The 11934-nt window shown below is 45.2% G+C and overlaps 1 protein-coding gene across 2 annotated transcripts in view; it reads right to left on the reverse strand.

The window, feature by feature from the left end:
* Window positions 1-7624, reverse strand: part of Wdr91 (WD repeat domain 91) — a 30608-nt gene extending 22984 nt beyond the window's left edge. Inside the window, exons 1-6 of one of the 2 annotated variants that reach the window (XM_028768438.1) lie at window positions 7495-7624; window positions 5868-6047; window positions 4829-5036; window positions 3293-3375; window positions 2118-2248; window positions 1073-1238 (exon numbers count right to left, since the gene is read on the reverse strand). In XM_028768438.1, coding sequence (XP_028624271.1) covers window positions 1073-1238; window positions 2118-2248; window positions 3293-3375; window positions 4829-5036; window positions 5868-6047; window positions 7495-7617 — 891 coding nt within the window. In that variant the 5' untranslated portion in view covers window positions 7618-7624. The remainder of the gene's footprint in view (window positions 1-1072; window positions 1239-2117; window positions 2249-3292; window positions 3376-4828; window positions 5037-5867; window positions 6048-7494) is intronic. The other variant, XM_028768437.1, reaches the window with a different exon arrangement.
* Between the last annotated feature and the right edge of the window lie 4310 nt (window positions 7625-11934).

Below are 11934 nucleotides of genomic sequence, written 5' to 3' on the forward strand. Positions count from 1 at the left end.
GTCCCTTGCCTTCTTTATTACAAGTCAAGAACAAATTGGGGAACAAGACCTTAGTGACAGAACCTCCCCCTTACAGTCTTAGTAAACACAGGAAAAGAGAACGCAGTGAGGTCTAAAACTCCCTATTAAACCTGAAAACATCTCAAGTGTGCTACAGTAGTGCTCTACTGAGCCATATCCCCACTGGGCACTTCCAAAAGCAGCGGATTCTGACAGACTCCATCAGCAAAATCCCTTGGCGGGACTCCTGGATGCTCTGGACATAAGCTATCATCAAAGGCCTCTTATCATATAACACAAATGTAAAGAATGGTAGAAGTCCTTTGTAGAATCAGCAAATACCAACGTTTAAGTGAAAGGTACAGACTTTCACTTTCGTCTTTAATTTACTGTTTGGCCAGACACTCATTTGTATCACTCAAAATTCAAAATTCCCAGCAGAATTCACACTTGAGCTACCTAAACACTCAAAACCCCTTGAGTTCCTGGAAAACCTGAGCCAACAGAAGGAACCCTTCCAAATCTACTCCCTGCTGTCATCTGACACTTCACTAATGGAGTGTGGCAGACTGACATTTGTTACAGAGGTGCAGGGGAACTGGAATACAAAGCTACTTGGGGCTGAGAGGCCAAGAGCGGAGGGTCTGAGGTCCTGTCGGCATGTCCACACACTCTCCCCTCTGGCTCAGCATCATGCCCTGCACTGTCAGCCACAGGTGAGATGGGAAAGGGGTCCAGGTGGATTTTCTGGGTTGTTGTTTTTGTTTGTTTTGTTTTGTTTTTTGTTTAGTTTTTCCCACTAAATCCCCCTCTACAGTTTTATCTCTGTTCTCATCCTACAATGATATTACTGGTTGGTAAGATTGGTGGTGGTGGTGGGGAGGGGAGTGTTCCAAGGAAGGGAGAAGAAAGGAAGGGGAACTGATTTGGGCATCTCATAACACAACCAGAAATTTGCCCCTGAGAAGAAGACCCACAAGTCTATGAGTGACAAGGAGGCCTTGAAAAAGGCCAGAGAACACAGCATCAGATGCATCTTGATAAGCACTAGACAGGCAGGGCCCACACTTACCTGACTGCTGAAGGAGTCTTTCTTGGCTGAACTCTGAGCCTGAGGGGGGCCTTGGGCAGGTGACAACCTTGAAGGGCTCTTCTTACTCTGAGGCAGCAGTGAGGACAGGAATCCAACTCGAGGAGATTGAGAGAGGGAGGCAGGCCTCTGGCTGCACACCAATGCTCTGGCCAAGTAAACACAGCACAGCATCAGGGGCGGGAGGAGAGTGAGGAAGACCCAAAGACACACACTCCCGGCTGAAGTTAGTGACTGGGGCCTTAGCTAGGTTCTGAGACATGAGTTTGAAAGGTGGCATGACATTTGGTACCACTTCCTGACCAAAGAGCCAGAAGCACATCTGGCCCCAAAGTGAAGTCCACGGCTCTTTTTAGAGAGAGCCAGGAGATCTCAGAGCTGCCTTGTCTGCCGGTTGCTGGCCACACATGCTACTGAGCACCTGACTGTGCTAATCCAAATGGAGATGAGCTGGGCGAGCCACAATGGGATGCAAAGACTTAGTATGAAAAAAAAAAAACACAGGGGAGCTCCTTATGTTTGCCATTCACTATGCATTAGTTTGAGAATGATGTTAAATAAAATAGGCCACTAAAACAAACTCTGTGGGTCCCCTCTCACTTTCTCTACACCTCTAATAAAAACCTTCTTACTGCATCTGTGATTGGCACTTGACTCCCTGCAACAGAGATCAGACAGGCTGTTTTTATAAGGTCACTCAAACTTCTCTCCCATACTGTCTACCTCTATCCCCCCAGTAGCTTCTCCTGAGGAACATGTCCACCTGTGGTGACCAGTCCTTCCAACCTACGAAGCAGCTTCCCTGGAGTCCACCACCATGACACCTGACACAGCTGTACAGTTCCCCATCCAGGGAGAACCTCAGAAAACTGCGACCCTCACGCATACAATTTGGAACCAGGTAATTCTCCCTCAGCAGATGTAGGGCACGGCCATTGAGGAAGTCAGTGTGCCGCTCAGACCACAGAGAGATCAGAGGACAGGTGGCAGCCCTCCCTCGAACCCATAAACCCCCAAGCATACTCACAGCTCCGAGTCCCCAAGGCGGTCCATACTGGAGACATAAGGTGGCAGTTTGTGTTGAACCAAAGCTTCTTCTTCTTCCTGCTGTTGTTCTTCCTTCTTCAGCCGATGGATTTCAGCTTGCAGTGCAAACAGCTATGGAGGGGCAAAGCCCAGTTAGCCAGTGATATCACATGACCTTCCCTGACCATAAGAAGCATTTCTGCTCATCAAATGGTGGGCAAATGAAAAAGCCATAGCTAATAACAAGTTAAGAAAGAGAAACACCTCTGGACATCCAAAACCACTGTGGGTTTGTTTGTTTTTTTTTTTTTTTTTTTTTTTAGTTTTTATCATTTGCTTTACTTCCTTTTACCACCTCACTGTTTTTTCCTGAATTCACTGGAGGGAAATCCTGCCTTGATGTTTGGAATCCACAAAATGAGCCTTTGAAACTTGCAGAGAAAAAATGTTTTTAATGATTATGGTATTACAGCATCTTTAGCCTTTGCCTGAAGATGACAATGCAGCATCCGAGAATCTCAATCCCCCAAACAGCTTATAAGCTTACTTTTTTCCAGCAATATCACTGTCACAGATCTTCATTCCAAGACGGGGAGACTCATGGGACAGAATGGAAAAGCAGGTGCAGGCGTTCTGGACCTCATCTTTTATCAAGTGTGTTGCTGATTCACAACAATTTTACCTGGCTTATAAACACTGTATGTGTGGCTACATGGGAAAAACACCGGGAAGAGAACCGACAGATGGAGCTGGAGAGACGGCTCACAGTTAAGCATGAGGGCTGCCCTTGCACAGCACCCCCATCAGGTGGATGATGGGTTTCAACTCCAACTTTAAGGGATCTGACACCCTCTCCCAGCCTGCATAGGCACCTAACACTCACATACCACACATATAATTTAAAAGAAAAAGAGATGAAAAGAGCCGACGGTGGCAAACACACGCTGTCTTTTTCTTCTTACAGGTTTGTTCTTGTTGCCACATTGTTCATGAGGCACACCTGATTTCAAACAATTCATCTCAGCTCTGGTTATCAGAGCTGGTGCAGCCCCAGATCCCCAAGTCTGGTGATTCACTTTCATCTGAGAACAGTTCACCTTTTCTATATTTAACCAGCTCCCACTGCTACCCAAAAGCAGAAGTGCTTCCCAAAGAGCAGGCCTGCTCGGAACAAACCTTCTGGCGCAGAACTTCATTTTCTTCTTGGACCTGATTGGTCCTCTGGCACTCCGCATCAAAGTTCAGGATCACAGGAACCGGTGCACAAAGTTAAAGAATAAGCCTCTGCCTGGCAAGATTTCAAAGTCCTTCCCAGCCAAACATTCAAATGTGAGACCCAGGGAACAGAGGACAGAATTGGCACTGTGGAAAGGAAAGAGTCTCTTCCCAGTCCCTGGGCCTGTTACTCTAGACCACCTGACTCCTTTGGACTCAGAGACACATGACAATCTGCCTGGCCAACTCTTGCATAAGCCATAAATCCCAAACTCAGGCATTTTCCCCAGCACCGGCAGAAAACAGCTCGTGTTCAGAAGACGCCACAATCTAAGCTTTATAGAGGCCCATGGCAACATCCAGCTGAAAGCAAAACTAGAAGCAGAATCTACCACTAGGCCTTTTCTTTCTCCAGGATGTATCTCTCCCTGGCAAAAATGTAAATGGATAGACCACTCTACAGATGGCATAGCCACACACCACCCCATGAACACCTTTGCTCCAGCTTAGGGTACTGGTCCTTCCCAGCTGCTGCCCAGAGCTCTGTTGGAAGCACAGAGTGGGTAGGGAAGCAAACAGCAGCTCCAACGTACATGACCTAGTTTGCAGGGTCATGACCTGTTTTGTACTGAAGAGATAATGAACAACAGGTTCCAGCTGCCCTGGAGGGTCCATGTGGTCATGCTAAGTTCTTTGGAAAGTCCTCAGGAAGAAGTGGAAGGAGGGGAAGAGAAAGGCTGATTCACACTTATCCACAACAGGAAGAGGGAAAAAAAAAAAAAAGCAAAGGCAGGAACCTCCATCAGAAAATGTCCCTCCCAGAGGTCGACACAACTGCAGTGGCTGGGCCTCTACCACGCCCAAATTTATCAGTGCCTCACCAGGCAGCCATAGGCTCACATCAGGTCTTGGGCCTTCAACAGCACAGTTGTAGGCAGTGAACTACAGTGATGTTTCCTCACCCTCCCATGGTCCCTCCCAAACACCTGGAAATATATTCTTAAAGCTACTCTATACTCTGTCAAGTTGAGGCACACTGAAGTCACTGTCCCAGAAGATAATCCAAACACAAGCTCAGGCTGAAAGTTCCAGCCCCAAAACTGATTTCATCTGCCACCAAACTCCAGCAAAAGCAAGCAACACCCCCACACACACTCCACCCAGAAACATGTACCATGCACAGAGAGGGTACTCTCATGCCTGGCTGCTCCTAACCCTTGAGTTGACTGACTGAGCCAGTATCAGCACACAGAAGCTGCCAACTTCCCTGTGCATGCATATCAGCTATTACTGACAGCACAGATGCAGAACTAAGAATTATGACTCCCTGGACTCGTGACAAAACAACCACTATTTGCCAAGCCCCTCACATGACACATATTAATGATCTTTGGATATTTTGTGAAAGAAATGGGTGTCCCATGAACAGTGGCCACTGATCTCAGTGTCTGGGTACCTCAGACTAGGGACATGGCCACCCAGCAGCTGAAAGGATATGCATGCACTGAAAGAGGACGCTCAGGAAGTTGTGAAGAGAAATAATGAAAGTGTCAGCCCATTGTCGAGAAAAGTAGGTAGCGAAGGTAGGGTTGGTGTCTGGGGATGGCAAGAAGGGCAGGACAAACCAATCCTTCCACTCAGCCTGGTTCTGGAGCTCCGTAGCCTGCTTTGCAAAGAACTCCTGAGCCTTGTCATTTCGGTTTGTCTGCCAAGATACAAAGGAGGTTACAAAGGAGGGGAAAGACAAGTCCATAGGTCAGGTTCTTCACTGTTCCAGAGCAGACAGCCTTTGCATACCTCCTGTCAGACCATTAACACAACAGTATCTATAAACCCCACAATATGAAGAAAATCATCGCCCTTTTCTTATTTCAAAGCTGATTTATACTGAAGTTCTGGGTTTGGAGATAGCTCAGTTGGTAGAGCATTCGTCAGGAATGCACAGAGCCCTAGGTTCAATCTCCAGCACCAAATAAAACCAGGACATGGCACACCTGTATACCTAGCACTTGAAACACCAAAACAGGAAGATCAGAAGTTCAAGGTCATCCTCAATTACATATGAAGTTTGAGGCCAGCCCAGGATACATGAGACCCACCCAGTTTCAAAATCAAAAGTAAACTGAGGTTCTAATGACAAACGCCATCCTAAAAATAATCCCTAGGTGAGGCCCAAATAATCGAAATTAGTTCCCCAAATCAGCTACATTTTGTTTTGCTTTTAGAGACAGGGTTTCTCTGTGCAGCCCTGGATGTCCTAGAATTCACTCTGCAGCTGAGACTGGCCTTGAACTCAGAGATTCACCTGCCTCTGCCTCCCAAGTGCTGGAAAAGAAGGTAGGTGTGCACCCCCACTGCCAGCTCCAGCTTTATATATATTTTATACATAAAATATATACATTTTATAGTCTTTTAAAATGCTACACAAGTTTACATGCTTAAAACCAAAGGGACATCGAATTGCAGAAAGCAAATCAGATGATCTCTACAGTTCATAATACACGGGGGATGGGGAAACAGTCAAAACAAGAAGTACCTGGATGGTGTAGACAAGATAAAAGCGGAACAGGCTGGTTTTCAGTTTGTTGATGGTGGGTCGATATATGTCCTCCAAGCGGCTGAAGAGCCTGCGTTCCAGGTAGCTCCAATAATCCCGAAGAGCAGCCAAGTCATATACCTGCATCAACTGTTGCAACTGGTCCACAATCTTGTCAACCTGGGGAGAGACAGCATCATTGGAGGTGGCCAAAGACAGAAGGAAATTCTCACCTCGCTATACATAATATAGTTTCATCTTCTTCCTATGGCTCCCAGATGCAAAAACATGTAATTCAGTTGATATGTTAACGCAATAGTTTCTTTTTCTTTTTTTCTTTTTCTTTTTTTTTTTCTGATTTTTCCAGACAGGGCTTCTCTGTATAGTCCTGGCTGTCCTAGAACTCACTCTGTAGACTAGGCTGGCTTCGAACTCAGAAATCTGCCTGCCTCTGCCTCCCAAGTGCTGGGATTAAAGGCGTACGCCACCACTGCCATAAATATGCTAGGCATGGTGGCATGCACTTGTTGTTGTGTTTTGTTTTGTTTCACAATAGTTTTCAAATTATTTTCTCATGATAGATATTAGGGCTTGATGCTCTGGCAAGCTTGGAAATTCCATAAGGCATGAGCTTTGGCTCCACGTGTTGAGTCTCCTTGACCAACCTGGCAATGTCACTTCAACAGCAGTCTTGATTGCCTCACATGGTAAAATTAAGTAAGAGCCAATGAGCCAGAGACAATTGCCAGGGTCCTTGTCCCAGCTCCACAGTTTCTAGATTCCAAGAAACACAGTGATTACTGGCTCCTGCAGGTCATCAGAGTCCCAACCGAGCCCTCAGTGGCGGCTCCCTTCAGCCAAAGACAATCACACCCAGACAGTGTTTCGAATACCTATGTCTATCCAACAGGACACTGCTGTCTGGAGCAGGGAAATGCTTTGCTTTGCCACCAAGCAACCAATAAATTCGCAAGGTAGGAACCAATATCCTAACTTCCTTCTGATGCTCCAACAACTACCTCACCACTTCCCTCAATCCATCTGCCCAAGACCAATTTAACTCTGTATGTGCAAATATACAAAGCATAAGCAAAGAAATTCCAAGCACCTCTCAATGGAAACTAGTATCAGAGAAGCTTGTGCTTCAAAGCATGCAAAAGGAAATCTGTCAATGATTCCCTGATAATGCCATTCTTACAACCCACTCCCCAGACCTGAACCCGGCATTCTGGGTGCAGCCCCCTTTGCTCCCGCTGCTATAGAGAGACAATATTTGAATACTTCTTCCATCAAAATTCAGCCTTGTGCTCAACCATGGCTCTTAAAGCGTTGTAACCACGCCGGCCAACCACTGGCCAGCACCTGCTGAGAGGCTGAAATCGAGTAAAGCCCTGGACCAGGAGTCAGGGACCTGAGTCTCGATGCTCCTGACTCACTCACTGACCAACTTCGGGCAAGTCATGACCATCTCCCGCCCTCAGTTCCTCCTATGTCAAGCGAGGGCCAGACTGGAGACGTCTTCAGTCCCCTACCACGCAGTGACAGCGCCGCCCTCGCCCCGGAGGGCAGTGTTGGAGCCAGAGGCCCGCCCCCCGAGCCGCCTCCACCGCCCCTGTCGGCTCCTCACCCGGAACCCCTTCTCTTTGTCCGCCTTGATCTCGGCATCCAGCTGCCGCAGTGTGTGCGTGAAGCCACGGAAGAGCAAGTACTCCCGGACCAGCTCGTCTGTGCGTTCCACCGCCTCCGCCATCGCTGCGCGCGCGCGCCGCAAAAGACCCAAGCGGCTCAGGGCAGAGGGGCGGAGCTTGGCGCGACGGGGCGGAGCCTAGCTCGGGCGCCTTGTACGTCACGCCACGCCCAACCTACCAAGCGTACGCCCCGCCCCGCAGGCGCCCCGCCCATCTACCCCTGTGGCCCCGCCCCTCATTCGCAGCCAGGTCCCTGCGGTCTCAGCTTGCTGAAGTTTTCTGGTGATTCAGAGTGAGTGTCACCTGAGTTGCTAACACTGCTGCCTCCGTCCAAGTAAAGTAAAGCTGGACCTTGTGAACTTTCCAGATAGTCACAGGGCGAGGAGGGAGTGATGTTCCAACTTATTGACATGACACTACAGAATCTTTTGTCCTCTGCCCTCCTCTTACGAACAGAGGAAACTGGAGCCCCAACAGGTAAAGTAGCCAGTGTGAAGTCAACTCACAAAAGCCAGGCTTGGATTTGTGTGTGTGTGTGTGTGTGTGTGTGTGTGTGTGTGCCAGGGCCTCACGCACGCTAGGCAAGCATCTACCGCCGAGCTGTTGGGTTTTGTCACAGTCTCAATAAATTGCTCACACAGGTCTTAAACTTGCAATAAAAAATCCCCACCACCAGTCCTGTCTAGCCCTGAGTTCCTGAGTAGGAAGAGTAAACTATACCAACCAAGATGTACCACTTACAGAAAAAAGACAAGTTTCAGAAGGATGTGGCCTGTGGTCCCAGTTTCTTGTTTGTTTTTCTTTTTTTTCAATTAATTGTGCTTTTGTGAACAGTTTTTAAACTTTGGAAAATTGTAAAACAACCTACATTTGTTTTCTCTGAAGGACTTTCAGTTCCTTTTTCCTTCTTTTTTTTTTTCTTGTTTAGAAAATTATTTGAAGTTTTTACAAAGCATACACATTTTGCCTTATTTCTTCATCTTTGAGATAACAATGATAATGCCTGCCTTGCAGCATCATAATGAAGATTTGATAAGATAGTCATGAAGACCAGGCATGATGCTATATACTCTGGAGGCAGACCCAGGCAGGTCTTTGTGAGTTCAAGGCCAGCCTTTCTTAACTTAAAAAAAAAAAGTAACAAAATGATCAAATTATTTGTGTGTATATATACACATGGGTGTGGATATCTATGCTTATGTGGGGGCCCAAAGAGAGAGCATTGCGTGTCTTCTTTATTCTCCCCCTATTCCTTTAGAGGAAGGGCCTCTCCCTAGAACTGGGGATCCCATTTTCATGGCTAGGCTGGAAGCTAGCTTGTTACATTGGTGCTAGGACCCAGACTCTGGTCTTCATGATTATGGAGCAAGCAGTCTTAAATATTGTGCCATCTCTCCAGCCTCAAGATTATATTGTGTGTGTATATATATATATATATATATATATATATATAAAATTATTTATATATAATTATAATACATTTATTTTTATTATACTTATATGTAACATAAATTTTTATATAGTGTATATTTTATTTATTTAACATATTTATATATAGTATATAAATATAAAAATTTACTTACATATTATATAAATATAAAATATTTTTTCGTATTTTTACATATTTATATTTTATAAAATGCAAAGCAGTCTCTCTGTTCATGTTCTCGTGTTCTCATGTTCAATCTGGAATGCCTTCAGGAACTCACACTAGCTGTCTTTTCTCCTTCCAGTCTTTGTTCAGATGTCATGTCTCAGGTTTTCATCTGTTTTCCTAACAAAATGTCATGAACTGGGTGGCTTTGAAAAGACAGAAACTTAGTTCTCTTAGTTCTGGTGCCCAGAAAGTTAAAAATCAAGGCTCGGCTATAGCAGAGGTTTTAGGATCAAAGACAGCGTCCCTGTAGCTCTGTCAAGCTAAGTTCAGTCCTCTATGGAATAATAATAATAATAATAATAATAATAATAATAACAATAATAGGCAGAGAAAGGAGATTTGTTCAACGTGGCCATCTTGAAAAGAGGAATAAATTTTTCTAAAGATCCAGTGACCCAGAGGTCTTTGCTGTCTTCAGGTTTAAGTAGAAAGCAAGAAGTATGTATAGGTAAGCATTCCTGGTCAATTGTGGTCCTGCCCATCATTGGCCCTCAGGCCTCACCTCCAGCCTTTTCCTGTAAGTATTGTAAGTTGTCAGAAATGAGTGAACTCTCTTCCTAGGAGATAACTTCCTCTTCTGACTGGCACCAGATCTCAACCTTTCCCTTCCCACAGCATGAGATTCCCAGGGAAATTCCAGCTCCTTGGGAACCGTTGTGTCAATAGTCTGATAGCAAAGGAAGAGACACACAGGAGTGTCCCTCTTTCAGATATATATTCCTTACTGTACCAGGGCAGTCACACCAGTAGATTCTTAAAATCCTCACCTCCCAACACCTTCACACTGGGGACTAGGTTTCAATTTACAACGTTCAGACCACAGTGGTCAGCTTCTTAGAGAGGCTTCTCTGGCTGCCCTCTACAAAACAGCATTGACCTTACTGCTTGTATTCTTATCCTCCTTGCCTACATGTGTGTTTCTACCTAGTAGTCGTGACCATCTTAAAAATCAGTGTTTTCATCATTTAATGACTTGTCTGTCTCTCCCGCCTTTAAAACGTACACTTGATAGATGGGAAGAGAGATTATCATCCGTCTTACTTACCACTATATCTTCAGAGCACAAAATAAATTTGGCCCATGGCCCATACGCAATAAACTGTTACTGCGGGCAATGTCAGTTAGGGCCCAGCCACCTTCAGGCAAGCCCATTCTTGGAGAAGAACTGAGGAAGCAGAGAGATACAGTCTCCGATGGAAACAAAACCAAGGAGGTGTGAGCAGACAGCATGGGACCCAGAACATGGTCCTGCTACCTGCTCCTCTCCATGGAAGCATCTGATATCACCTTTATACTGATGCCCACCAAATATCCCTTCCAGCCCAGGCTTCTCTCCTGAGCTCCTTCCTACATGGTATCCCAGGGACAGTTCCACGTGTCTATCCCATAGGTGTCTCTAACCGAAACGCACACACTCAGCTCCAACGCATGGATGGAGACTGTAAGTTCAAACCCGTGACTGAAGCTATAGATGAGAAAACACAGAATGCAATAATCCTATGATGATTTGACCCAGAGAAGGAAGACATCTATCTTTAACATTACAAACCAGTACACACCGGGTAGAAAGATGATGACTCAGCAGTTAAGAGCACTGGCTGCCCTTGCAGGGGACCCAAGGTCAACTTCAAATATCCACATATTATCTGTAACTTTGGTCTCAGAGGTTCCAATGACTTCTTATGGACTCAGTGGGCACCAGGCACACACACACACAGTGCACACACATATGTGCAGGCATTCATGTACATAAAATAAAAATAAATACATCTTTAAAATAAAACTCTACACAAATGTTTATTCAGCATAACCAAAAAAACTAGACATACTCTAGACGTCCTTTGGCAACATGGTTTGTTCATAGGGTATCTTTGAAAATGTGAAACTTAGACATAAAGAAAAAGAATCCCTGGTTAATGGTTGAGTGACATGAGAAGCCAGGGGAGTCCTATCATGAAAGGGGCAATGCAAGGGATTCATATTGGTGGAACTGGTCCGCACCGTGGCTGGTTGCAGATGCACATGTGTGTGAAGAAAACATGCCGACACATACAGATCTCACTAAGACCATTAACTTAAACATATCAACATCACGACTATGCTATTGTGTTTTATTTTTACAAGATGTTACCAGCAAGGAAAACCAAATAAAGATTACGTAGGTCTTTCTGGATTGTTCTTTGGGGTTGCATATTAATAGTTATCCTAAAACAATAAATTTAAGCTTAGGCATGTTTGTATGTGTGTTCAAGCATTCACAGGTGCACCTGTGTGTAAGGGTCAGAGGTCAATGTCAAGTGTCTTCCTCAATTGCTTCTTCGCCTCATTTTTTTTTTTTTTTTGAGACAGGGTCTCTCCATGAACCTGGAGCTCGCCAATTGGCTAGACTGGTTAGTCAATAAGCCGCAGGTATCCTGCCTCCACTTCCTCGGTGCTGGGATTGCAAGCATGTAGCATCACACCTTGCTTTTCCTCAGCTGTTTGTACAGCGAGCACTTCACTAACCGACCCACTGCCCCATCACCATTGAAAGTGCGGATTCTAGCTGCAATCCCATGACTTTAGGTGATATTTTTATACTCTGTATATGAACACACATAAAAATATTAGCAATCATTGGTTGCAGGTAAAAGACACATTTGTGGGTGTACCTGAATTTTTATATTTTCTAATATTGTCCAAATTTCTTACTACAAATATATATTTAGCTTGATTTATAACT

Source organism: Grammomys surdaster, unplaced genomic scaffold (genome assembly GCF_004785775.1).
Source record: "Grammomys surdaster isolate TR1022 unplaced genomic scaffold, NIH_TR_1.0 186, whole genome shotgun sequence".
In the NCBI taxonomy this organism is placed as follows: Eukaryota; Metazoa; Chordata; class Mammalia; order Rodentia; family Muridae; genus Grammomys; species Grammomys surdaster.